Source organism: Molothrus ater, chromosome 3, assembly GCF_012460135.2.
Source record: "Molothrus ater isolate BHLD 08-10-18 breed brown headed cowbird chromosome 3, BPBGC_Mater_1.1, whole genome shotgun sequence".
Classification (NCBI taxonomy): Eukaryota; Metazoa; Chordata; class Aves; order Passeriformes; family Icteridae; genus Molothrus; species Molothrus ater.
This window is the reverse complement of record NC_050480.2, coordinates 31,008,040-31,034,418: the sequence shown is the minus strand read 5'-3', so window position 1 is coordinate 31,034,418 and position 26,379 is coordinate 31,008,040. Positions and strand designations below refer to the sequence as shown.

The 26,379-nt window shown below is 55.5% G+C and overlaps 2 protein-coding genes across 5 annotated transcripts in view; both read left to right on the top strand.

Annotated features, from left to right (window-relative positions):
- The window catches only part of TMEM63B (transmembrane protein 63B), a 48,994-nt gene extending 38,325 nt beyond the window's left edge, over nt 1-10,669 (top strand). For all 3 annotated transcript variants that reach the window (XM_054514249.1, XM_036381135.2, XM_054514248.1), the window contains 16 exons: nt 216-324; nt 858-928; nt 1,709-1,789; nt 1,921-2,044; nt 2,139-2,272; nt 2,414-2,551; nt 2,844-2,997; nt 3,266-3,372; nt 4,137-4,223; nt 5,621-5,686; nt 5,826-5,988; nt 6,157-6,262; nt 6,398-6,565; nt 6,706-6,821; nt 7,049-7,129; nt 8,161-10,669. In XM_054514249.1, the coding sequence (XP_054370224.1) occupies nt 216-324; nt 858-928; nt 1,709-1,789; nt 1,921-2,044; nt 2,139-2,272; nt 2,414-2,551; nt 2,844-2,997; nt 3,266-3,372; nt 4,137-4,223; nt 5,621-5,686; nt 5,826-5,988; nt 6,157-6,262; nt 6,398-6,565; nt 6,706-6,821; nt 7,049-7,129; nt 8,161-8,325 (1,870 nt within the window). In that variant the 3' untranslated portion in view covers nt 8,326-10,669. The remainder of the gene's footprint in view (nt 1-215; nt 325-857; nt 929-1,708; nt 1,790-1,920; nt 2,045-2,138; nt 2,273-2,413; nt 2,552-2,843; nt 2,998-3,265; nt 3,373-4,136; nt 4,224-5,620; nt 5,687-5,825; nt 5,989-6,156; nt 6,263-6,397; nt 6,566-6,705; nt 6,822-7,048; nt 7,130-8,160) is intronic.
- Nucleotides 10,670-13,329: 2,660 nt separating this feature from the next.
- On the top strand, nt 13,330-26,379 carry CAPN11 (calpain 11). 2 transcript variants are annotated; one of them, XM_036380440.2, is made up of 22 exons: nt 13,330-13,408; nt 16,352-16,634; nt 17,218-17,287; nt 18,633-18,751; nt 18,890-19,023; nt 19,173-19,341; nt 19,855-19,938; nt 20,023-20,108; nt 20,304-20,378; nt 20,791-20,951; nt 21,031-21,200; nt 21,406-21,417; nt 21,688-21,899; nt 22,021-22,060; nt 22,302-22,367; nt 22,779-22,836; nt 22,933-22,997; nt 23,830-23,898; nt 24,029-24,107; nt 24,572-24,688; nt 24,766-24,824; nt 25,069-26,379. In XM_036380440.2, exons 2-22 carry the CDS (start codon nt 16,389-16,391, stop codon nt 25,093-25,095), a joined length of 2,118 nt encoding a protein of 705 aa, XP_036236333.1. In that variant the 5' UTR covers nt 13,330-13,408; nt 16,352-16,388; the 3' UTR covers nt 25,096-26,379. The 2 variants fall into 2 exon arrangements, with proteins under 2 accessions (XP_036236333.1, XP_036236334.1); XM_036380441.2 differs by lacking the exon at nt 13,330-13,408 and adding an exon at nt 14,361-14,402.

The window sequence follows — 26,379 nt, the reverse complement described above, 5'->3', positions numbered from 1 at the left end:
CAAAGCCTGATCTCCTTTAGGTTGTATTTCTGCCCTTGCTGTGAGGCTACTGTCCCTGCTCCAATTTCCAGGCTGAGCTCCTGGAATTTGGTTGTAGGGCATCTGTGTGCTATGCTGAATACACTCATACCCCCAGTGCCTTCAGGACCTGATCAGCCATACACAGACTTGTAGTGGCAACCTTGCATTGACCTTTGTGGTCTCCCTTGTGACAGGAATAACCTGCTGTGGCTGCACACCACCTTTGCTTTCCTGTACCTGCTGCTGACAGTGTACAGTATGCGCCGGCACACTTCCAAGATGCGCTACAAAGAGGATGACTTGGTGAGCAGGATCTGGCCACTCTCCCAGACACATTTTCCCATGCTCTGTGGTCGTCAGGTAGCCTTGGAGACAATGCTGAGCACCTCAATTTCCACAGCAATTTTAGTGCTGTCATGTTTTGGCTGTTTTTATTCTGCTTGGCCAAAGGCAGATCACCTCCAGAGCAGCAACCATGACTGCCTGTGGGGAAACAGGAGAGGCCTGCCCAGCTGCCCAGGGTAAACATGTGGAAGGACCCCATTCTTCCTTAGGGGTTGTTCCAGCTGCTTTTACCTTCTTCATTTCTGAAGGGTAGCTGTGTTTCTGTTCAGGCACCTGCAGTGTAAGTCCCTAGCCTGTCAATCTGCAGTGCACCTGGGTGCAGAATGACTGCAACCAGCGGAAGCAGAGGAGAAGGGGAGCTCTGGTACCTAGAATTGATGGGGCCACCCTTTTTCATCACTGACACAGGTCTTGGGAGGGGGTCTTGCTGCAATCTGGTCTTTTACACCATCCACACCTACCTGTCCTCTCCTTTCTCTCTTCTTTCTCAGGTTAAGCGAACTCTATTCATCAATGGCATCTCAAAATATGCTGAGCCAGAGAAGATCAAGAAACATTTTGAGTAAGTCTCAATGTGTCCCTAAAGACTGCTCTGTAACAGGGATGTTTTTATTAGGGTAGTACTAGTGTTATGTGGAATGGCAATAATACATTGAGAGCAGAGAGCTAAGGAAAATCAGTGAATACCTTTATTTTGAGTCACTCACTGTTATTTTGCTACTTCTTATCTGAATTTGAAGTATCCTTTGTTTTGTGCCTTGGGAAGGGCTCAGCCATCTCCTGTAGAGCCATAGGGGGTCAGTGTCGTAAGCAATGGACAGGGCATGTCTTGAGTTGTAGTTAAGTTCACAGATGAAATACAGGCAGGAGGTGCTGAAGCAGTGACTGTGGGATGTTGTGCTGCTGCCCTGATCACAGTCCTTGTAAAAAGTATGTCTGTTTAACAATAAAATTAACTCCTCTTCTGTCAGAACCTCACTGTCAGCACCATGGTAGAAAAGAAATGCTTTGTACCCTTTGGGAACCCTTCTGCCTCTTTCTGACCACAAGTCTGTGAAGGCAGAGGGGGGAGTGTGGGGTCAGAGAGGCTCCTAGCTGCTACAGGGCAGAAGTCCAGAAAAGCTCCTTGTTCCAAAGCCTTAGGGATGTAGCATTTGCCCTGTGTTTTACGTCAGCTGTAAGGGACAGAGCGTGCAGGCTCCCCTGCAAACTTGTGGTATGCATCACTGTACTCAGCCCAGGACACTCTTCTCAGGGCCAGAGCAAAGTCTTGACCACTTGGAGTTTGCTTGAGGGGTACCTTTGGTGCCAGTTGTGATGAACTGATGCTTCTCACCCACAGGGAGGCCTATGCCAATTGCACTGTCCTGGAGGCCCGTCCCTGCTATGATGTTGCCCGGCTGATGTTCCTCGATGCAGAGAGGTAACCTCTATTTTTGGAAAAGGCAGAGTGGGCTGGTGTTCCTGATACCCCCTAAAGTCTGGTTCCACAGAGCTTTTATGAGTCACCCTCTTTCTTTCCTTTCTTTCTTCTCTTCCGCTCTCGTGTTTCAGGAAGAAAGCTGAGCGTGGACGAATCTACTTCACCAACCTGCAGAGCAAGGACAACACCCCATCCATGATCAACCCCAAGCCCTGTGGCCACCTGTGCTGCTGTGCCATCAGGGGCTGTGAGGAGGTAGGGGAGTGTTAGAGATGTTGGGCAGAAGTGGGGTGTCCCGTGGCTAGGGTCCCCAGATCATCTCTCCTCTGACCTCTGTCCTCCTGCTCAGGTGGAGGCCATTGAGTATTATACCAAGCTGGAGGAGAAGCTCAAAGATGACTACAAGCGGGAGAAGGAGAAGGTTAATGAAAAGCCTCTGGGGATGGCCTTTGTCACCTTCCACAATGAGACCATCACAGCCATGTGAGTGCAGATGGTCCCACCCTCCCCAAGAAGGTGACTTGTCCCAGCCTTTGCTTTAAATCAGAACACCAGCACTAAGGCATCCCCTCAGCTTGTGCCTGCCAGCCTTTTGTGTCAGCATGTCCTTCTTTCTCTGTCCAGAATCCTCAAAGATTTCAACGCTTGTAAGTGCCAGGGCTGTGCGTGCCGTGGGGAGCCCAGAGCCTCCTCCTGCAGTGAGTCCCTCCATGTCTCCAACTGGACCGTCAGTTATGCTCCTGACCCTCAGAACATCTACTGGTGAGCAGCTCTGTAGGGTTCAGTGGCCCTGCCAGTGGGAAAGGGGTGCACCCTCCCTTTCTCCCTCTCTATCTGCTCCTCCAATAACTGAGTTGTTCCCGTTGAAGCCCAGCCTGGCTGAGCTGGAGGTCTGATCTGACTGGGAGGGGGAAAGCCTTGGGCTGGCACCTGAAGTGCTGTTCACCAGGCTGGGCTGTGATGTGCATGCAAAGCCCCACACCTGGTATTCTGCCCTTCCCACAACCATCCTGATGTCCTGTGCAGCCATCCTGATGTCCTCTCTCTCTCCCAGGGAACACCTCTCCATCCGGGGCTTTATATGGTGGATCCGCTGCTTTGTGATTAATGTGGTCCTCTTCATCCTTCTCTTCTTTCTCACCACTCCTGCTATCATCATCACCACTATGGACAAGTTCAATGTAACCAAGCCCGTGGAGTACCTCAATGTAAGGACTTTGGAGACAGGTGCAGGGTGGGTAACACAGGAACCACCCCAAGGCACAACATCCCCTGCAAAGCTGGGGATAGGGAGAAAGATTGTCATTGTTCCCTGGGTCCTGTCAGCCTGACCATGAGGGAGGTGCTGAGCCTGGACAGGGTGCAGTGGCAGTCACAGTGCTGTGGCCTTGGCATCAGCAGAGGCAGCTGTACCTTTGGCTGGCACAAGAGCTGGTTCACCATGTAACATGTGATTTCTTCTCTGCCTTGTTGCAGAACCCAATCATCACCCAGTTCTTCCCCACCCTGCTGCTGTGGTGCTTCTCTGCTCTTCTGCCCACCATTGTATACTACTCTGCCTTCTTCGAAGCACACTGGACCAGGTAAGGACAGCCAGCACCTCTTCTTATCTTCTTAGTGAGCTTATTGGCTGCTGGATGCTTCTCACTACATAAAGCTATGGGCTGGATCTTTCTGCTTGAACTTCTGTCTTCCACTCCAGCATGGTGTTATGTTGCACCTCTTGGGCACCTGAGGACTGCTGTGGACAGTTGTCCTGCCAGTCTTTAGCTGCTGTTGTGCAGCGTGGTTGTCTGAGCAGAGCTTGACAGGTCTACAAGAAGAAGAATGCTGGGAGGAGTTGGGGCTGGTCACTATGAGAAAAGCTAGTAGCAAGGGAAGTCTTGGCTCAGGTGAGCAGGCAGGGGTGGTGTGCCTGTACCATGTGTAAGATGTAGCAGTTCCAAGGGAAAATCATTTTAGTTGCTCTGGCTTCTGGCCACAGGGAAGGCATTTGAAATGCAGAGCACTAGAAGCCTGCTGCTTGTGAGGCACTTTCTCCACAGGACACTCAATGTAACCTTTGTTTTCTGGTCTGTGTTGCAGGGACTGGTGGGGAGGGTGTCACCAGCTCTCAGGATTGCAGGTCAGGGAAGATGATTGCAGAGCCCGTGAGACAAAGGGGAAAGGAACGGAGACCCGATAACAGCTTTCAAATATGCTGGAGGGAAAGGGGATGTGTACTAGGAATGGACAGGGTGGGATTTAGATTAGACATTGGGAAGCGCTTACTGATGAAAAGCCATTGGAAGCACAGTTTCCAATGGTGACTGGTGGGGTGAAAGGTTAACAGCCTCTCTGTCCTCAGGTCTGGAGAGAACAGGACAACCATGCACAAGTGTTACACCTTCCTCATCTTCATGGTCTTGCTGCTGCCATCTCTGGGCCTGAGCAGGTAGGAGTTGTGGGAAGGGTAGGCAGGTACAAAGATGTGGAGCACAGAAGGGGTTGAGATGCATGCCTGATTCTTCTCTTCTTTTTACAACATCCTTTCCTCACTGAACTGGTGCCCTGGCCACCATCCCCTTGGGAGACTGATATTTAATTTTAGTTGAGGGAGAGCAGACCAGACCATACATGACTCAGTCTCTAGGACTTTACTGACTCAATCTGCAGATTGACATGTGCCATGATGTTACAAATAAAGCAGCAAAATTTGGCATGGTAGATGAGTACATGTGAAAAGTCTGCTTGACATTTTCTGGTGAAGGAGGCATTCTCCACCTCTGTGCTCAGTGTGCAGTCCAAATTTTGCACAAAACTAGTGAATTCTTCCTTTAAGCCAGAACTTGAATATGTTATGCTGCTTGGCTGGGTGGGATAGTTTGGTACAGAAGTGCTCATCTCTTTGGATGTATGCCTCAAATCTTCCTGCAGTTTATAAATTGCCCTGTAGGAAACACTGATGCATCACCTGCCAGCCATTGGTGTGGGCTCTAGTGCTGAACAGGGGCCAAGTAGGGGAACAGTGTGAGGAAGAAAAATATGGGGAGTGGATGGGGGGCAGGGAACTTTAACTGTGCTACTTCATTCTTTACACATTGTGGGGGCAGGGATCTTTAAGATCCCACCTAAATTCCATATTTGAGATACAACCCCTCAGTGGTGATGTCAGACAAATCTAGAGAATAAGACAAACCATCTGATAGTGGCAGAAGAATAGTCCTTCATCCCACTGGGTGACTACATGTTTGCAACAGAGATTAAAAAAGCCTTGTTGCATGTAAATTTGCATCTTGGGGAGTTGAATGCTCTCAGAATGTTTGCATTTTGACCACAAAAGAGACCACACTTTCCTGAGGAGTCAATCCCTCTGCTGTTGCCTGTTGAGCTCTGCACTCCACCAGTGTCAAAGGATTGTATAGTTTTATATTGAAAAATCAAAATGGAGAAAAATGGGATTTGTTTCTTCTAAGGGATTTTTTAAATCTCTTGTTGGAGGGTACCTTGTACATAACCAATTTCTTCTGTAGAGTCAGTCATCTGTTCCTTACATGGATGTTGTGCCCAAACAGAGGAGAGAGGAAAAATACTGATAGGATCAGAGTAAAGGGATAAAAACATACATTAATAGGAAGCTTTAAATCCCTTTTTGAGTGTTGCATTGTTTTGTTCCATTTTATTTTTTCCCAATGTCCAGTTTACATAATTGCTGGTGACACACTCCACAGGGAGCAACACAGTCTATGGTCAGAGCTTTGGATCCTCCTAGAGCAGCTTCTACATATGTGCATTTCTGTCTGTTGCTGCTTCTGATGGTTCACCTTTTCTTCTTGCCTTCTTCCCCCACAGCTTGGATGTCTTTTTCCGCTGGTTGTTCGACAAAAAATTCCTCGCTGAAGCTACCGTACGATTTGAGTAAGTGGCGTTGAGCAGAAAGGCTTTGTTTACAATGGGAGGAGGTTCTTGTTGGCATCCAGAGGTTATGGGGACTCCCAGCTGCTGCCCTGCAAGGAGGGAGCACCCCTTGCAGCCTGCTCTTGCTGCGTCTCCCCAGGTGTGTGTTCCTGCCAGACAATGGGGCTTTCTTTGTCAACTACGTTATCGCCTCCGCCTTCATCGGGAACGCCATGGACCTGCTGCGCATCCCTGGTTTGCTCATGTACATGATACGCCTCTGCCTGGCCCGCTCGGCGGCCGAGCGGAGGAACGTCAAACGAGTATGTAGCGGGGCTGAGGGATGGGTTGTGGCCGCACCCAGGGAGGGGAGTGCTGCAGTGGGGCCCTGATGGGGCTCGCCCGGTGCTGTGCATAGAGCTGGGTGTGTTGCATATACCCACTCAGCTCTCAGGGTCCTCCTGCTGATGGGTCTCCATTCCCTCCTGCAGCACCAGGCCTACGAGTTCCAGTTTGGGGCTGCTTACGCCTGGATGATGTGTGTCTTCACTGTAGTCATGACATACAGCATCACCTGCCCCATCATTGTCCCTTTTGGTAAGCAATACCCCTCTGCCTCCCTGTACCAGAGATGGAGGGGAGGCAAGAAGGCTGATGTGGGAGAGATATTCCCTCTCAGTCCAGCAAAGAGGCTGATGCCCCACTCGTCTGGGTTTCTTCTTCTTCTCCCAGGGCTCATGTACATGCTGCTGAAGCACCTGGTGGACCGGTACAACCTGTATTATGCTTACCTGCCTGCCAAGCTGGACAAGAAGATCCATTCAGGGGCTGTGAATCAGGTAGTGGCAGCCCCCATCCTCTGCCTCTTCTGGCTTCTCTTCTTCTCCACAGTGCGCACAGGTGAGCACTGGGCTGGGATGCCAGCCCTTAGCCTCCTACTGAGCCACTTCCCTGGCCAGGCTCTGATCCTGGCAGCCTCCAGCCACAGAGCATGGTTACGGTCCTTTTGACACTGACGCTTTGGTTGTCCTTTGCCTCAGGGTTCCTGGCCCCCACTTCCATGTTCACCTTTGTGGTCCTCGTGATCACCATTGTGATCTGCCTGTGTCACGTCTGCTTTGGGCACTTCAAATACCTCAGCGCTCACAACTACAAGGTGAGGCAGAATGGCTGGCTGCAGGACCCTTCTCCTTGGTAGCACAGCTCAACCACAAAGCAGCAGGAGCTCTGAGGGGTCCCAACCTGCTCTTCAGCAGAGCCTGTCAACCCTGACTTCACAGAGGGGATGGATAGTCCTGAGGCTGTCTGTGCTGCCTGTATATTGCTGAGGTGGGACTGCAAATATGTTGCCCTGGCAGTCTCAATTTCTCCTTTTCTCTCCAGATTGACCACACAGAAGTGGATGCCATAGACAACAGGCAGAATGGGAGACCTGCCACCACTCTGCCGGCTCCCAAATCAGCTGTGAGTCACTATCCCCACTTCTGTGCCCTGGCACACTCCTTGCCTGAGTTTGGAAAGGGGGAGGTAACTCCCTGTCTGAGTGCCTCACTCCTCACTTTTCATTTTTCTGAGTCAGCACCTGGATCCTCCCAGTGAGGGTGGGAGGCAACTGCTGGGCACTGTGCCCCTCACCTGCTTTCGGTGAAGTGTAACCCCCACACACACACCTCTTTCCCGCTGCTCCTCAGATGCTGTGCATTTACTTTCCGTCTCTCTTTCGGCTGGGACGGTGAATCCAGCCGGGTCAGTCTCCCTTCTCATTCTGCATCTTTGCACGCTTGCACGCCAGCAGAGGCTGTCACCCACCAGGCTTGTCCTAGTGCCAACACAAAGGCATCTCTGTGGACATTGCCTTGAAGGCCATGGAAGTGCTTTGGGGACTCTCCTCTCCCCTGTCCAACGTTCTGAGACCCCCAGAGTCAGTTTTTGGAGCTTCACCTTGGCTCAGCTGGCTCACTCCAACTGCTTCCTTCCACACGTTTTTTGTAGTGGGGATCTATGGAGGGCTGCAGAGATGGGGTAAAGCAGAGCCTCCTGCTTCCTCAGGAGAGCAGGGCTGGGGTGTGCACATGTAATCCGGGCTCCCTCCTAGGTTCCAGACAGCTAAGAGAGCAACATTTTGCCAAAAGGAGAATCCTTATAAGAGGCAGGCAGAGCTTTAAGACACATCTACTAGCCAAAAAGGAAGTGCTGTCTTCCAGTTCACATGGGCTCCAAAGAGCCTGAGAAGCCACATTTGTTGCTGGCCCAGATGCCCTGTCCCAGGCTGCTGGGGATTGAAACACATCCAGTGTTTCAGGGCCAAGCCCCACTCCTGGTATACCCTTTCCTGGTATATTCCATGGAGTCTGGACTCTTCCTTGCCCTCCCAGCATATCCCCACGCTCAGCCTCTTGCATGGTGCTTAGTGTGTTGTGCTCTGCTTCCTGCAGAAGTTCCCTAGGCTCACGTGTGTTTCTGCTCTCTCCCTGCCCCTTGCCTGCCCCTGACAGAAGTACATCGCCCAAGTGCTGCAGGACTCCTCGCCGGAGGGCGAAGTAACAGAGTCGGAGGAGCAGGGATCGCAGGATGAGGAGCTCATCAACGCAGACGGCATGAATGACACAGATTTCCAGTCGTGTGAGGACAGCCTGATAGAGAATGAGATCCACCAGTAGGGACCTCAAAGGGCGGGAGGGGAAGGAGGCCCAGGAGCAGGGCAGGCTGTGCGCACGGAGACCTGGGAAGAGGCGCCTGAGGGTGCTGGCTGCTGCCCTCGCCCTCCCGCCCCCAGGGCTGCTGCCTTCAGTGAGGGCAGGGGCCCTGCTGCAAGCTCTCCATCTCCCTACCCCTCCACCCCTGCACCAGCCCGGCTGCTCAGCAGGCATGCTCTTTACTAGCTACCTTCTTCAAAGCATCCCTGGACCCCAGACTCCCAGAGGCTGGGGAGGAGGGGGCCATAACCCCCGCGGTGCTGCCCTGGACCTGCAGGGAGGAGGAAAGCTGGGTGCTTTGTGGGAAGGGGCATAAGGGGAACATTTGGGGTCTTCTGAGCAGGCAACTGTATCCCCTGTCTTTCTGGTGAGAAACACTAATAATTTATTAGATTTACAGGAAGGTGATGAATGAAAAATTTCAGTCAGTTTATTGGAAACCCCACCCAGAGTGGGGTTGGCTTTTGTTGCACCTTCTCCCTGTGCCTGCCTGTGCCCTTTCTCAACTGCTTCCAGCATCCAGTTGGTGTGGCATCCCAGGAGCTGGTCCAGGCCCAGGGGTGGGGACAGGCTTCCCCCTCACCACAGGGATGGTGACGGTGACCCTGACTTTGTGGTCAAGGGTGGCATCACACCAGGGAAGGGGCACTGGGTTGACATGAGCTAGATAGGCCCTCGCAGGGTGAGGGGTGCTGAGGGCATTTCTCGTGAGCAGGAGGAGGCGCAGGCAGCCTCTCCCCCAGGTCCTGTTCCCTCCTCTCCCAGGGGCACAGGCAGGGGTTTGCAGCATCATTTAAAGTGGCATTTTTCTTTGCACATTTTACTCCCCTTTCAAACAAATCAACCTGACCCCCATGTGGTACTGCAGCCCCCCTTCTGCTGCCCTGTGTCTGAACAGCAGGTTCAGGCTTGGGGGTGGGGAGGCTGAGTGGGGGTCTCCTGGGTGCTAGGGAGAGGGGAGAAAGGGTCTCAGGCTACAGGCCCTCAACACCCTGCTAGATCAGCACTGCCTCGTTGCAATGAGGCCCCATGGGCTTCCTTCCCTGAGCTGCTGCAGGGTCTTCCCCCAGCTGAGGTGGTGAGAGAGGGAGGGAGCCCTGGGAGAGCAGCCCCTAGGAGCTGTCTCCAGCCAAGTCTGGAGCCACCACCTTCAGGAGCATGAAAGCCTCATAAGACTGTGCTGACTTTCTTCACCTGCCCTGATGGGTGTAGGCTCCCCTGCCACCACCCAGCCTGAGAGGGGGGTTGTTCCTCTCCTACCTCTTGCTCTTGCCCCCTCCCTGTTGATAGCTGTGTCCCAGAGGCAGGCAGGGAACAGCATGGGTGGGAGAGGTGACTGGAGCCCCTGGCACATGGAAGGACTGACCCCGTTTAAAGACATTTTGTGAGGTTGTTTCTGGTCAGTATCAGTTGCCCTCAATTGCTTCCCCCCTCCCCTTGTGTAAAATGTAAAGGAAAATAATAAATCCCTCTGCTATTTAGCTATATTTATTTCCCTCAAACCCTGCCACCATCCTGTTTGGTGCTCATTGCAGACACTATCACCCTCCCTTTGCCTGTCATCTGTGGGTGCTGTACCAGCTCCCTGGGGCTGTACCCTGAGGGCCAGGTGAAAGGGGATGGTCATTTACCTTTTCAATCACCCATGCTGGCCCAGGAGCTCCAAGCACTTTAATCGACCAGAACAAATGAACTGTCAGCCCTGCCCACCTCAGCTGCCAGGAACGGTGGTCACATCTTACGGCTTTTCTCCCCTGTGCCTTCCACTAGAGGAAGGGAGCCAGACCCACAGAGAGCACGTTGGGGGCTGCTCCAGGGAGGACATAGCTGCCTTTCCTACACGACCTCTATAGGAATCCCAGGCCTGGAGAAAAGGGTGAATGGAACAGAAGGGGTGTGGGTCTTCAGTGCATGGGGAGGGCAGGTCACACCAGCTTCCAGGGCTCAGCTGGGGCTGGAGCACACATGGGTGTGAAGGGGCATGGTGAGAGTCGCCCGTCCCTTCCAGGTAGCGGCCAGGAATGAAATGAGCATGTGCGCTGAGAGTTCCCGGTCCACTTGCAGGCTGGGGCAGGGGCGATGTTGATCCTGCTTCCCTTCTCACACCCACCTACTGCCCTTGCTCCTGGTCCAGCAGGTGGGCTGGGATGCCATGGTCTCTGTAGGTACGGCCGTGCTCTGGGGCTGCCTCTGTGGCTGGCGGGGCCCTACCCACAGAGAGCTGTGTGTTCTGAGTGGCACTGTCTGTGTAGAGATGTGTATAATACCCTGTATATATTTGTGTACAAAAGAAAAAAGGAAAAAAGGAGCTATTGTTTGCAGTCTCTTCTTTGTGGAGTGGGCTGGGGGCGGGACCTGGGAGGAGAGGACCCCAGCTGCTGCAGGGCTGCAGGAGCATGCGTGCTGCAAAAGGTGGGGTGGGGAGTAGGGTGAGCACAAGCCTTGCCCTCCTGCCCGCAGCTCAGCCACGGCTCACAGGCTCTCGCAGCATGAATGGCTTTCCCTCTGACTTACAGAAGCATCAGGGACTTTGCTGCTAAGAGCAGGTAGATGGGGAGCTGTGTATACTAAGGCTGCAATGGAAGAAGATGGTTTGGAAATTATGTGGTAGTGGAATTTCAGTGGTAGCCATATGCCACATGTCAGCCCACCCCTACTGTTCCAATAGCAAGTTACACAGCCTCTCCTGCACTATCCATTCCAAACCTGGACGCCTGGTTTGGGTGGACAGCTACAGCCTTTGGGAACACGTGGGGCATGCTAAACCTGTGGAGCACAGAGCAGCACTTTCCCAAAACATGATGCTGCTCATGTGTCAGCTGTGCCCTTAGTGTTGAGAGAGACAGCAAGCAGCCAGCCCCCAGGATGCTCCCTGCTGCTCCCTATGCAGGCTGGATCTGGCATGCTTCCCAGGAGCCTGCTGCATGCTGTGCTCCTTATGTTGTGCACAGTGGCCGTTGCTTGGAGGGTGGCACAATGGAGAGGCGAGGCCTGGCATGGGCTGCCCAGAGACGGACAAGTGACCCCAGCTTCATCCCCGCCTCTCTGTGATCATGTGCCAGCAGTGCAGCACCGGCAGGGGACAAAAGACCCTCCTGCCCACAGCCAAAGGACAAGGGAAGAGGCAATGCCAGAGAACAAAAAACTGAAGACAGAAAGAAGAACTGTGCCTGCTGCCAAGCCCCTGCAGCCATCAGTGTAAAAAGGAAAGCTTGAGGGAAGGAAACAAAGAAATTGTAGAGAGATTTTGCAGGTGTTTTAGGGAAACGGCTTCCAAGCATAAGAGGAAGGACATGGGACAGCCTTTGTGACAGGATTATTGAGAAGCTGTCTCCTGTCCCAGGAGAGGGATCTGTGAAAGCAGCTTTGGAGGCCACTGAAGGGTAAAAAGGCAGGAGCTGAACAGGACAACAGCACCACAGGGATGGGCACAAACCCAAAGCAGGAACAAGCCCTGGCCCTACAGGCCTCTTGCTCTTTGAAAGCACAGTGCTGCCTGCAGTTCCTGCAGAGCTAAATAATGTCCCCCTTATGCAGTGACCTCCATATGTTTCCAGCCTGTGGCAAACCTGCCTGGGAAAAAGATGGAGCAGTCCTTGCAACAGCCCAGAGCAGGGCACCCCAAGGCTGCCTCTGCACTAGGATGGGAACAAGCAGAACAAGCTGCCTGTAACAGAGTCCCTGTGTATAGGGACAGGGCAGCTCCAGTGGGCGCTGGCCAGGACTGGACTGCTCCTTTGTGCCTGCAGCAGCAGGACCATGCTACAGCTGGTTTAAACGTTTGGGTTGCCTTTCCCTCAGGCAAGGGACATGGCTCCTGGCCCCATGTGCAACCTGCTCTCTGCTTAGGAAGGATTTACCCCCGGGGCAAGGTGGGGTGAGGTAGAAAGCAGGTGCCCTGTGAGGCCTGGGCTCCCACAGCTCAATGCCAGTGCTGCAGTGGGTCTGTATGGGCACAGCCTCCACAGCTGCAAACAGGTACCAGGGAAGGAGAGGGAGCTCCAAGGCTGGTGACACCCTTTAGGTTCACCCTGTTCAGCCCTGGCATCAAAAGAATGGCAATACAGAGCCTCTGTCCTGGGATGGGGCTGGCCTGACCTGAGCTGCTCATGCCAGGCCAGGCCCTGTCAGATATGCTGGGCTAAGGCACACCAGGCCAAGCTGTGCCAATCCATGCTGGGCCATGCCATGCCAGCCAAAGCCATGTTGAGCTACGCAGGGCTCCAGCGTACGGTGCCAAGCCCTGTGTGGCCATGCCCGCTGGTAACAGCACCACCCAGCATTGCTGCACCATGAGTCACGGAGGGCACGCAGGGGCAGCCCCCGTGTGGCTGTGAAAAGCCCCAGGGCAGTGGGACCTGCCCGGGGAGGGCCCTGCCGGCACCCAGCAGCGAGGGGCAGCTGGGGGTGGGGGGTGCCAGCCGGGGCACGCGGGGAGCCTGGGGCAGCTGGAGGTGCCGGTGTTGACCCTGACCACCTGGACCACTGATTGAGGTGCTGCGGGCACAGTCCCCGCAGGCAAGAGGGAAGGGAGAAGAGACACAACAGTCTGGGATACGCGGCGGCACCACCGTACTCAGCCGTGGCACCAGAAGGTCAGTAAGTCTTGGAGACAAAGGTGCAGTACAGAGCTTCACCCAGCTACGCTGGGCTCCTGGCAGTGTGGAGCAGTCACCCTCAAATCCATTCCTAGAGGAAAGTTGCTTCCTCTTTTCCTTCCAGCCCCGGTTTCCGTGTGGACCCAACCCTTTCCTCAGAACAATGGTGGAAGGAGCACGCCCATCCCGGCGGAACCCCCCCATCCCTGGGAGCTGGGAGAGTGTGACAGCAGACAGACCTCACCATCAGCCTGGATCTATAATCCCCTCCCAGTGTCTGTAAACTGTCACTGCTCCTTTAATTCCCCCTCCCACTGCCCTCCCGGCTTTGCTCGTACATCCTGCCCGCCGAAACTCCACCTTCCGCGGGGCTGTACTGAGCCGGGCTGGGCTGGGCTGGGCCGGGCCGAGCCGTAGCGGGCAGGGCGGTGGCGGCAGCAGCAGCTTCCGTAAGTCCATCCCCCCCCCATCCTCCCCCTTGTCCGACCCCCAGCTTGGGGGGGAGCCCGTTGCCGGGTCCGTCCGTCTCCCCCTCACCGGCTGCTTCCTCTGTTTTCTAAGCTTATCTAGGCATGCCTACCCCTCCCATCCCTTTCTGTCTGCGGGGATTTTTGCATTACCTAACGCATCCGCAGAGACCCAGAGGCTTCCCAGTCGGGGCGGCGAGTAAACTGAATACCGCAACCTCCCGGGATGCGCTGCCGACCCCAAAGCCAAGCCCGCATCCGTCAAAGGGATGCGGTAACATAAAGGGGAGCCTGTGGGAAACGAAGATCTTTGTCATCTGGAGGGCTGGAAAGGGCCCGAGAGCTGCTTGGGCACTGTGGAATGCCATGGGCGGCTGTGATGCCTTGCCCCGAGCTGAGTATGCGGCAGGATACCGTGTGTCAGGGCTGATTTTGAGGAAGGGAACTCCCCACTTCCGTTGATTTGCAAGAGCAGCTGGCAAAGCAGAGGTCTGCAAAGATTTTTGGCTAGACTTCAACAATGATGCTGCCCAAGGGTTTGCAGTACGAACTTAAGTGCACAAGGTGTCAGGGACCCTGCAGGAACCAGTGTGTCTTTTTGCTCCCACCTGGGAGGGATCGGAAGTGCCTCGGGTACTGGAAAGCATCATATTGGAGTTGGATGTCACCTGTGGTGGAAAACTGCCCTGGGGCTTGGCTTGTCTCATCACACCCCTTCTTCTCCGTGGAGGACCTGCAGTGTCCATCAGCATAAGCCTGGGGAGGTGTCAGTAGCTGACCCCATTGCTTTAGAGACCCATGTGGTTCCTCTCCCATTCTGGGGTCTGAAATGCTTTCCTTTGCTCTGCGCTTGCGTGACCTCCGTCTGCACTGAGCACAGCCTGCCCGAGTATTTTGAGCCACAGTGCTAAGAATAACTCGTACAGTGCCCGTGTCTGCAGAGAGCTCCCCATGTCCGCAGCCATGTCCTGTGCTGGTAGGTAGAGTGGGGAAAAAGGGTGCAGGGAACCTGGCAGGGGCTATGGCTAGGGGAAGTTCCCTGGCCACTGGCAGGTTGTGCTGTAAGTGCCGGGGAGGTGGTGAGGTGGGATCTGGAGGCAGTCTGGGCAGCTGTACTTGGGATCCCTCCTCCCTCAGGGCCCCTCTGTTCTGGGAAGTGTCTGGGACTGGAGAAGCCATCCTGCCAGCTCTGCAGGCACCGAGTGCCTTGCCACTGGGAGAGACTGCCAGGGTGCGGCTGTGGGGCAGGAGTCATAGGGATGAGCTCCATAGATTTGGGACCATCATAGAGGAGAGAAGGGCTGGCGCTTCCCTGGAGAAGGGTAGTGGGTTTAGAGCATCCCAGAGCAGGCAGAGTCATGGGAAAGGGTAATTTTTTTCTTCTGAAAAGCTTCTGGCTAGGACAGCCACATGGGTTAGCAGCCAAGTTTATGCCCTATGTATGTGCCAGGAGCTTACACCCTATTCACTGTTGCCTGCCTTCCCTTTAGCTGTCACAGCCCTTCAGGACAAGGAAAGCCGCCTCTTTGGAGCCAGGCTGTGTCCTGCTCCCCTGGGATAGGGTACTGGGAAGGGAGTGGGCCAGCACTGGCATTCCAGTTTGCTGCTCTGAGTGGGTTGCTGGCTCCTGGCTTATTTACCCAAGGACTACACCACTTTCTCACATGAAGAAACCTCTGAAGTATTCGGAACCAGCCCAGCCAAGCAGGAGCTGAGATTGCTGGGGAGTGGGGCAGGATGAGCCGCAGATGCCAGTGGGCTGGGGGTGGTGGCACCTGCCCCATGGCCCTGCTGCAGGTGACACTGCTTGCATGGAGGCTTGGAGCGGCCGGTGCCAGAGGCCCCTTGCAGCCTGGGCGGTGCTGTGGGTGTGAGTGCTGGCTGCTGCCATGGTGCCTGGACAGGGCTGAGGGCAGCTGGACGCCGGGAGGGGAGCAGGGACTTGCCCACCGCAGCGGGCGCGGTGGGGCAGGGCTGCGGGACCAGACATGCCTGGCAGCTGTGTCAAGCTGGTTCGGAGCTCCTGGCCGTGAGCTGCTGGCCAGAGCCCCGGGAGGATGGCCAGGGCAGGGAGACGTGCGGGATGGGGGCTCTGCGGTGTCTGTCCTGCCCCGCTCTCCTGGTGCCGGGGTGCCCCGCTGAACTCCGCAGTCCCTTCCCGGTATCTCCCTGCAGGCTGCTCCTCTGGCGGTCTACGAACTTTGAGTCATCCTCCCTTTCCTCCCTGTGTGTGTGTGTGCCGTCCCGCCTCTTCCTTCTCTGTCCTTCTCTGGCCCCATAGCTAGAACTATCTGCTGGGCTCCTCCCTACCCGGCCCTATTGACTCAGTGCTCAGGCAGCCGGGCCGGCTTTCGGAGAAGAGGGAAAAGGAGAGGGAGAGGCCCCTGGGGGTGGGAGAAGCTGCAGGCAGCCGCTGACGCCCTCCCGGCCGAGGCGGGTGAGGAGGAGCCGGGACGAGGGAAGAACCCGGAAAGCTGCGCCGGGAGGAGAGGCTGACGAGGTTGGAAAGCGTCTGAAATTCCTCCCGGCTCAGCCTTTTGGCTTAGCGGGGACAGGACAGGACCCATGACCTAGGTGCTGGGGGCTGCCTCCTCCCAGCCCGCCCTCAATGCTGCTTTGCCCCCTTGGTGTCCCCTAAAGACAGCAGGGCTGCAACAGCCAGGCTGGAGGACAGGGCTCAGAACGGGGCTGCTGCTGGGGATGGGGTCTGGGAGGTTCTCCTGGTGTGTGTGTGCCCACCCTGGGGTGCTCTGGTGTCATGGGCTCACTGCACCAGGCATTGCTGCTGGAGAAGGTCCCTGGTGTGGGAGTGGTGGGGAACTGGGGATTGAGCCTCCAAGCCTGGCTCTGTGTGATGGCTGAAATCCCCAGGGGAGAGCAAGGTAGCAGCCGTGCCTCAGGGTGGCCGTGCCTGTTCTGTTGCAGGGAGTGGAGCAGAAGGCAGCGGTGCTGGTGCCGAGCTATGATGCCCTTTGGCGGGATGGCTGCTCGCGTGGAGAGAGACCGCCTGAGAGCCGAGGGGCTTGGCCAGCACCACAACGCCATCAAGTACCTCAACCAGGACTATGAGGCCCTCAAGCAGCAGTGCATTGAGAGTGGCACCCTCTTCAGGGATCCCCAGTTCCCAGCTGGCCCAACTGCCCTTGGATTCAAGGAGCTGGGGCCACACTCCAGCAAGACACGGGGAGTGGAGTGGAAGCGTCCGTCGGTGAGTGCTGGGCTTGCTTCTTCTCAGGTTGGGCTGGCGTCCCTGTCCTGTATGTCTGCACTGATGTGTTGTGCTGAGCTGCAGACTGGCCTTGCTGGCACCCCTCAGTGCTCCAAGTCCCTGGAGTGCTGCAGAGCCACTTTCCCAAGGGCCCAGGGCCGTTCCCTATGAGTGTCTGCTCAGAAAAGCATTGTGTCTGGCAGGCACTGCTTCCTCTGGGCAGCAGACTGTGGGCTTCAAAAGAAGGTGGGTTGTGTTCTTGCTCCTACTGGGATGCCATGGCATGGATGTGTCACCCTCAGTACCTGGGGCTTTTGAGAGTGCATATCCCCTGGTGCCGTGAGGGCGAGGGGAATGTCATCCAGCCTTGTCCTCCCATGGATACAGCAAATCTTGCCTTGCCTTACCATGATGGCCTTGGGGTTGCAGTCAAGCAGCCTTCCCTAGCAGAGGGCAGGTGGGGTACATCTCACAGGGACCATATACCATTTCTCTCGAGTCAGAGCTGCAGTGGGTGCCAGCCCTGCTAAAGCCCAGGCCCTGCCAAGATCCAGCAGCAGCATCTGATTCTGTCCTTCTGCAGGAATTAGTGGATGACCCTCAGTTCATCGTTGGTGGTGCTACACGGACAGACATCTGCCAGGGGGCTCTCGGTGAGTGCTGAAGGTTTGTCCCTGGACCTTGGTCCAGGAAGCAGTGACTGGGGAGGGTTGGGTGGCCCTTTCCAGTCAGTGAGGTGGAAACTGCAAGTCAGGGGGCATCCTGTGCCTCCTGGTAGCTCTAGGTTAAAGCTCCACAAAAATGAGTTGATGTGTGCACAGCTTGACCGTGCTGAGATCAGTGGAGATTCTGGGTGCATCCATGCCTCACACATGCTGACAACAATGCCAGGAGCTGCTCCAAAGAGCTCTCTGCTTTGGTAAATGGTGAGAGATGGCAGCTGCATGACAATAACAAACTGAGGTGGTGGTGGTGGTGGTGACAAAATGCTTGCTAACGAATGTGGTGTGGCAGAAGGGTATGGAGAGGTGTACAAGTGATGACTTGTCTTTTCTCCAGGGTGTCTTCCAAGGCAAGGGCACTAAGGCAAGGAGAGAAGTGTGAATGGGCTGGGTAGGCTAGCAGAGCTGAACCACAGCTGGGATTTTGTGGTCATCAGAAACAGATCCTGGTACCACAGACAGTGTTGTCCTGACTGAGAGCAAGTAGGGCACTTGATTGGGAGTACTGTATATCTTAGCACATTTAGCATGCTGTTTTCAGGGCTGAATACATTTAATATACCCAGTAATTAGGACAAACTTGAGGTGGCAACCGGAGTGCATAACAGCCCAAAGCACTGTGGTAGTGTTCACTTGGTCATTAAAACCTCGGAAATGGCATTTTGTCAAACCACAGCCCAGTTACAGGTTATCCAGGCTCGAGGCTAAGGTGTGAAAGGCTTCAAAGGTAAAAGAGAAAAGAGAATCAAGTCAAAGAATTTAAAGCACAGTGGCCTGGAGCAGCACTTGTGGTTAAGATCACTCGGAAGGAAAAGTGCGGTGGCATTGCTTGCAATTTGAGAAGCTGGGGCAGCAGCATGAAACCACTCGCTTGCTAAAATGGCTTTTTACATGCAAAGTGTAATTCTGCTGCAGAACTGCTGTCTGAGATATGGAGGGCAGTCAAATGAATGAGTTACAGGAGGGTCCAGATAAATGGCTGCAGGAGGGGGCTGTTGGTGCTGACTGTGTGTGGTGGTCTGGACACAGGCTCCAGGTGAGGGAGGAACATTCCTTGCTGCCTTGAGCTAATACTTCTCTCTGTGGGCAGGCTGAGCAAACCTGAACCCCTGAGTTCTGCTTGCTGCACCTTGTCTGGTTTTTCCATGGACTTTTTGAGCTGGGTAGCCACAAACATTTGCAAAGAGAGCACACCATGGGCTCCTAAACATGCATCACCTACCCTCCCAGCTAGGGAGGTGATGGGTACTCATACCAGCTTCCTCTCCTTCCCCAGGTGACTGCTGGCTGCTGGCTGCCATTGGCTCCCTCACGCTCAATGAGGAGCTCCTGCACCGCGTGGTGCCCCATGGACAGAGCTTCCAGGAGGACTATGCTGGCATCTTTCACTTCCAGGTGGGCTGGGAGCTTTTGGCCCACCGCAGCTGGTGGGCTGTGGCAGAAGCGAGGGTGGTGGGCTGAGGCCATCCCTCTGGGGTTGGGATGATGCCATGTGATGCTCTGAGCTCATCCCACTCCCTCCTCACCCCCCAGATCTGGCAGTTTGGCGAGTGGGTGGACGTGGTGGTGGATGACCTGCTGCCCACCAAGGATGGGGAGCTTCTGTTTGTGCACTCGGCAGAGTGCACCGAGTTCTGGAGCGCTCTGCTGGAGAAGGCCTATGCCAAGTGGGTATCCCCGTGGTGGGCATGTGGGCGGGCATGTATGGGGTGGGGGCGTGGAGGGAAGGGAGTCTCCTGTGTCGCTGGCCCTGCCTGTGCTGCGTGTCAGGGCAGCTGCAGTGCGCTACCTGCCTGTCTCCTCACACACCCCTCAGGCTGAATGGCTGCTACGAGTCGCTCTCGGGGGGCAGCACCACCGAGGGCTTCGAGGACTTCACGGGCGGCGTGGCAGAGATGTACGACCTGAAGCGGCCGCCGCGCAACATGGCCCACATCATCCGCAAGGCGCTGGAGAGGGGCTCCCTGCTGGGCTGCTCCATCGACGTGAGTGACCTGCTGGGATGAGCCAGGGCCCTGCCACAGCGCTGGCCACAGCGAGGCCTCACAGCCAAGGCTGTGTCAGCAGTCCCCTCACTGGGACACCGGGTCAAGGTTACTTCTTTGCCCTCCTACCACAGCTCCCTTTCCAGAGCCAGTGTGGCAGCCTGCGGCACAACACGTGGCTCCTTTGGATGGAGCGGGATTGTTCATCTCCAGTGCAGGACAAGGCACTGCCTATAACTCTGGCCATGTTTTGCATCAGCAAATTAGCCTGGAGCGGGGCTTTTAAATTCTGAAGTTTGGGTGGTTCCTTGATGGATCTTTGGTGTGCTGAGGAAACTGTCTTTAAATTGTCCACAACTAGCAGTCTTTGAGCACAGGGAGCTGCTACCTGCTACTTCTCTTGGCTGGAGCAGCGCAAAGCAAGGAGAATTCTCCACACAGTGGAGGGAAGGGATAGGGATAAGACTATATGAATGCAGTCCTATTGACTTGAGCATTACCCATTCTCCTCAGATCACAAGTGCCTTTGATATGGAAGCAGTGACCTTCAAGAAGCTGGTGAAGGGCCACGCCTATTCTGTGACGGCCTTCAGAGATGTGAGTCACCTAGGTTAGACTTTAATAGCAATATCAGCCTGGCCAGTGGCATGGGCTCCAACTCTCGTGTCTGGTGTCTGGCAGGTGAACTACCGGGGTCAGCAGGAGCAACTCATCCGCATCAGGAACCCCTGGGGTCAGGTGGAGTGGACTGGAGCCTGGAGTGATGGGTAAGCAGGACAGAAGGGATGGCAGTCTCGCTCTGTCAGGCAGCAAGCACTGCACACACAGCAGTCAAGCACGGGGCAGTGCTGAGGTGAAGCTCACAGTGTGCAGAGCCCTTTGCATCAGAAAGAGAGGAGTTGAGGGCCTGTTCTGAATCGCTCTCAGGAGTCCTTACCTAATTGTCTCTCCTGCTATTCCAGTTCCTCTGAGTGGAACAACATTGACCCTGATGAGAGGGAAGAGCTGCAGCTGAAGATGGAAGATGGAGAGTTCTGGTGAGTGCTGGAGCAAAGTGCTGCTCTATTTCAGCAGCCTGTCCAAGAAGGAGCAGAGGAGCCAGGGAGAGATCCTGCGGTCATGCTTCACCTGAAGCGCATGACCTACCTTTATGAGCTGGCTTCCCAGCACTGGAGAGCTTGCCAGCATTTTCTCATCTGATCTAGTTAATAATTTTCCTCCCTCGAAGGAAATTCAGGCCAACTAAATGCAAAATAAGCATGTAGGAAGAGTAAACATCCCTTCTTACCCAAACCCAGCACAAGGCTTTAAATAAACTATAACTGTTTAGGGTAAAAGATTTTACTGCCACTTAATTCTCCTAAAATGTTAGCTGGGTCCAGAGCTAGTTGTGCTCTCCTCCCTCCCCACAGCAGTGCCCTGGCCTCAGCCCCTCCTTGCCTCCCACAGGATGTCTTTCCGGGACTTCATGAGGGAGTTCTCCAGGCTCGAGATCTGCAACCTGACCCCCGATGCCCTCACCAAGGACGAGCTCAGCAGGTGGCACACACAGGTGTTTGAGGGCACCTGGCGCCGGGGGAGCACTGCCGGGGGCTGCAGGAATCACCCAGGTACCTCTGGCCTCCACACCTGTGCTCCTGGCAGCGTGATGGAACCAGGCGTCTCATCCATGCATCCCCTTCCTCCCAGCCACATTCTGGATCAACCCCCAGTTTAAAATCAAGTTGCTGGAAGAAGATGATGACCCTGGGGATGATGAGGTGGCCTGCAGCTTCCTGGTGGCTCTGATGCAGAAGCACCGGCGGCGGGAGCGGCGCGTGGGAGGTGACATGCACACCATCGGCTTTGCTGTCTACGAGGTAACCCCTGCCCGCCCCCAGGCTCCTTCCCTGGGACAGGCTCAGCCCTGCCAGTCCCACCTCAATCCCAGTCCTCAAGAAAATCTTTCCTACCAGCTTTGGCCAGCTGTGGGCTAATGTCCCTCATCCTGTGCTCCCTGCAGCTATAAGGGATGGGGCAGTTACTGGGATTCTGATTTTTTCCCCTTTTCCCTCCTATCTGCAGGTTCCTGAGGAGGTACGTGCTGAGCTGTCAGAGCCTACCCCATCTTGGAGGGAAGCACAAGACTGGGCAAAAATGGATTGATGCATCCAGTGGCATGGGAGCTCCACAGCACTGGCTGTGGCTAGTGTGCCAGTGGGAGCTGGGCACCTCCATGTGGGAGGGAGGGATGACTCCTACTGGATGGGCAGGGCAGAGCTGTCCTACCTGATGGGGCTGGCGCTGGTCCCACCACTCCCTGTGGGTGCTTCCCATTGTGGTCCACAAGCACATTCCTTCCCCCAGGCCCAGGGCATGCAGAATGTGCACTTGAAGAAGGACTTTTTCCTGCGAAACCAGTCCCGGGCACGGTCTGAGACCTTCATCAACCTGCGGGAGGTGAGCAACCAGATCCGGCTGCCCCCCGGCGAGTACATTGTGGTGCCCTCCACCTTCGAGCCGCACAAGGAGGCCGACTTCGTGCTGCGGGTCTTCACCGAGAAGCAGTCGGACACAGCGTGAGTCCTGGCCCCCTGGGAGGGACACCCCGCGTCTGTCAGGCGTCCCCCCCTGCACCTTGCCAGCTCCCTGCTGGCTGGGGAGCCCACTCATCACTTTGTTTTCCCCTTTCTGCCCCAGGGAGCTGGATGAGGAGATCTCGGCAGATCTGGCAGATGAGGTAGGAGCCGCCACTTTGGACTGGCTGGTGCTGAGGCTCTGGCACTTGGGAGGGGGAGCCTGGGATGTCAGTGTGGCTGGAGAGGGGCTGGCAAGGTTGGGGTGATGGAGGTGTAGCAATTAACAAAGAAGAGAAAAACAAAGAAGAGCTTCTTTTCCTGTTGGCATTTATTGAGCCTGGAAGGCAGGGCAGAGCCTGGGTTTGACCACTAACCTCTTCTTTCTGGTTTGCATCACCCCAGGAGGAAATAACTGAGGATGACATAGAGGACAGCTTCAAGAACATGTTCCAGCAGCTGGCAGGGGAGGTGGGTATGGCTGTGCTAAGCTCTGGAAAGCCCTCTGGGGAGGGGAGGGGACAGGACTGAACCCCTGGCTGTGGGAGTTCAGCTCACCCCACCTCACTCAGTCCCATCCTGCAGACAAGTCCATCTTTGCTGTGGCTCAGCCCAGCTGCCTGCAGGGATGGTGTGATGATAGGGGCAGATTTGGGGAAGAGCACCCAGCTGTGACTAAAACTCTTCTGAGTTTTAGTCACAGCTGGGTGCTCTTCCCCAAATCTGCCCCGTCATCACACCATCACACCTACATTACAAGAAATGTAATGGCATCCTCATGTTTTGTGACTAAGGCAGAGATGTTTAGGCAGGAGGGGGACAATGGCCACAAGTGGGGTGGAGAGCAGGCAAGGGGTTATCCTAACTCTGCTTCTGCTCCAGGACATGGAAATCAACGTCTTTGAGCTTCGGACTATTCTGAACAGAGTCATCGCAAGACGTAAGCACTACTCTTCCTACCCCTGCTCCCTGCAGCCCAGGTTGCTCAGCAGTTTGGGTTTTGGTGCATGTGCTTAACATCCTCCTTCCTCCTCAGACAAAGATCTGAAAACAGATGGGTTCAGCCTGGACTCCTGCCGCAACATGATCAACCTGATGGATGTATCCTCCTGGTGCTGTGGGCCAGGGCTGGTTTTTGTGGGGCTCAGCCTGCAAGAAACAAGAATTGTCTCTTGGAGCTGGGGTTTGGCTCTCCAGCAGTGCTGAAGCTGTTTAACTGGAGGAAGAAAGGAAGGGTCCTTATTGGCTTCAGGGTCACCTGCCCTACAGTCTTCAACTGCAGCAGCAGGATTTTTTGGCAAGAGGCATCACTTCCCCTGCTTGCTTGGGCCTTGGCTCTGCCACCAAAAGCCCAGCACGGTCCCACCCCATGCCTTCTACTTTCACCTCCAGGAGGAAGTTCCTGTGTTTCACTTCCTTAGCCTGATGTGCTGTTGTGCCACCCAGCCTTTGAGGTACCCCTCAAAGGAAACAAGGACTGTTGGGTTTCTTTCCTCCAAACCATCCTGTCCAGCTGTTGTGGATGAGTCAAGTGACAGGAGCCATGGCCAGTGTCCTGCTTGTACAAGGACATGCAGCTGGGGAGTCAGGCAAGGAGCACCTCTGAGCCCTTCTCCAGCCTGGCCCTACAACATTCCTTTTTGCTGCAGGCCAGCCCAGCTTTGTCCAAGGACAGCACAGCCATGTGCTTCCTACAGCAGCAGCACAGCTGCTCCCAAGGAGTGGCATGGCTGCTAGTTCAAGTTCCTTGTTGGGTTGCAGGCTCTTATTTTGTTGATGCTGCAGGATAGAGGGGAAGGTTGGGGGAAAAAATTGGACAGGCCAAGCGTGTCCAGGCTTTTCTCACCTCCCGTGGCTGGGATCTGGTAGCTTTGCCTTTGTACCCCCCTACCTTTCCTGGCTGCTTTGACCTCCTTGACCCTCTGCCCCCCAGAAAGACGGCAGTGCCCGCCTTGGGCTGGTGGAGTTCCAGATCCTGTGGAACAAGATCCGGAGCTGGCTGGTGAGGAGGAGAGGGGGCATGGTGCACTGCACAGGGGTAGCACCCCTCCTGAGGCAGCAAGGAGGGGGTACAGCCAGCCTGGAGGCCACAGGAGAGCCCTCCCTTCATGTCCCCTGTGATGTTTTTGCAGACGATCTATCGCCAGTACGACCTGGACAAGTCAGGCACCATGAGCTCCTATGAGATGCGCATGGCTCTGGAGTCAGCAGGTAGGTCTGGAGATGGATGGGACTGGGCTGGAGGCTGGGGAGGGGGCTCCTGCTGTCAGAGTCCTGTCCTAAATAGCAGGAGAAGAGTGACCAGCTTGTATTTCGTGCTTGAAGCCAACCAACCTGTTGCAGTGAGATGTGGCCCCTGTATGCACCAGGCTTTCTGCATCACAGCTGTGCCAAGTGTTGGAGCCTCAGAGTTAGAGAGGCATGCAAGATGGTCCCAGCCTCTGTCCTGCTCTGGCCTGCAGAATCCCATCCTGGCAAAGCAGAGGCTGGGGTGGATCAGTGAGCTAATTAGTCATTTATGGCTGCAGGGAGAGCATCCCCTCTTCCTACTGAGGCTGGACACGTGCCCTTCCTTGGGCACTGGGTTGCTGGACCTTTGTGTGAGTGCATGGACTTTCACAACTACACCCTGCTCTGCTGCCTCCCCGGGGGGCTGACTGCTCTCTGCCTTGCAGGTTTCAAGCTGAACAACAAGCTGCATCAGGTGGTGGTGGCGCGCTATGCAGACAGTGACATGGGCGTGGACTTTGACAACTTTGTCTGCTGCCTCCTGAAGCTGGAGACCATGTTCAGTGAGTGATCGCCCTGGGGCAAGCAGGGAGGGCAGGAACAGAGAGATGTGTTGCTCACTTTGCTTGTGTCCCTGCAGGGTTCTTCCGTAGCATGGACCCTGAAGGCACTGGCACTGCTGTCATGAACCTTTCTGAGGTGAGAGTTCAGCCCCAGTGAAAGTTGGGGTGGGAAACAAGGGGACATGGCATTAGGGCGAATGGGGCACCTGGGGTGGGTGTAGAAAGCCCTCCAGCCCCCTGGGTAGGGAAAGAACCCATAAAAGATCAAGGGGAGTAAACAGGACTGCTGCAGGCTCTGTGTTTCATGGAGGGCTGTTAAAATTGGCTCATGAGGACACCAAAAATGGACCCTGCTCATTCCTTCTCCCTCTCTGTCCCAGTGGCTGCTGCTGACGATGTGTGGCTAGGAGTTACAACAGATCTGCTGCAGCTGGGACACCCCGATGGGCCAGGTCCACTCCAAGTGCCTCCCCTTGGATCTATGGATACAGGATACTCTTCCCCCCTTGCTCCATCCCACGCTGAGCCACCAGCCCTGCCTCCCAGCAAGCCTCACACCATCTTCTCCAGTGGACCAGGGGTCAAGGCAGGCAGGGGATTCCCTTCTCCTCTTCTGGGCTGGGCTTCTTTCCACATGCCCTTGCTCCCTCTCACCCCAGAACAGGAGGAGGGCGAGCAGCACGGGGTACCTGTGAGTCCCTGCATGGTGGCAGGCTGGGGGCCAGCTGCAGAGCAGGGAGGGGCAGCTGCTGGGGCACCAGGGGAAGGACACTGGTATCACCTGCTCTAGTGCTGAGCCACCCCTCCAGCACACATTGCCTGTCTGCACCCACACCTGGCAGCAGCAGCACATACTGCCTTGCTCAGGCAGCAGGTTCCCAAGGGAGCCACAGTGGCCTTCTGGGAGGAGGGATGGCCACACTGGATATCATGAAGCCCTTGCACCATACTTAGCACTCCTAAGCACGACCAAAGCTTGGAGCCTACTGGCTCCTTTCTGCGTGGCCTTCAACACATCCCTTCCACCTCCATGCCCTAAGTGCTGGCCTAAGGCCAGCACTGGGTCAAGCTCTACAGCTCAAGCACTGAATGTTTTGGGGCTCCTCCATCATGTGAATGCATGCAACCCTGTATTGCAGCACTGAAGCTCCTCTTGTCCATGCAGGCACAGCCGTGCCATCACTGTCACAGCAGCCTGGCCTCCCCTCCCATCCCTGGGAGCTCCTGGGACATCTGCTGCCCTCAGTCATGGCCCACAGCAGGGCTAGGGGGTACAGCACCCAAGAGGCAATGCCTTCCTCCAGAGAGCAGGGAGTGGTGGTTTATGGGGGTCTTCGGCACAAAGTTGGGGTTTTTTCTCCCAATCCCTCATCCTCCCATACGGTAACACTCTCCTCCTATCTTGGGCTCCTTTGCCCAGAGCAGATGAACTCCAGTGCCAACATATTTGCACTTCTCTGTGCTACTCCATTTCCCTCACCTTCTCCTGGGGTGATGGGGTGGCTCCAGCCTGGCAGTGGGCGAGGGCCCGTCCCCTGCCCTGTAGAGGCAGGCAGGCAGTTTGCTCCCCCAGACCCCTGTTGTCACTGGAGGATGCAGTGACCTGCAGCAATAACCACTGCTGCCTGCCCGGCAGCTCTGCTTCCTCACCCTGCTCACTGTGCTCTCCAGGAATAAACAGATCTGTTAGA

Bases quoted from the DNA above. Each gene is read 5' to 3' on its own strand.
- CAPN11 (XM_036380440.2), top strand. From the start codon at position 16,389: ATGATGCCCTTTGGCGGGATGGCTGCTCGCGTGGAGAGAGACCGCCTG. The intron at 16,635-17,217 runs GTGAGTGCTGGG...GTCCTTCTGCAG, and splicing joins TGGAGTGGAAGCGTCCGTCG to GAATTAGTGGATGACCCTCA. The intron at 19,939-20,022 runs GTGAGTCACCTA...GGTGTCTGGCAG, and splicing joins CTGTGACGGCCTTCAGAGAT to GTGAACTACCGGGGTCAGCA.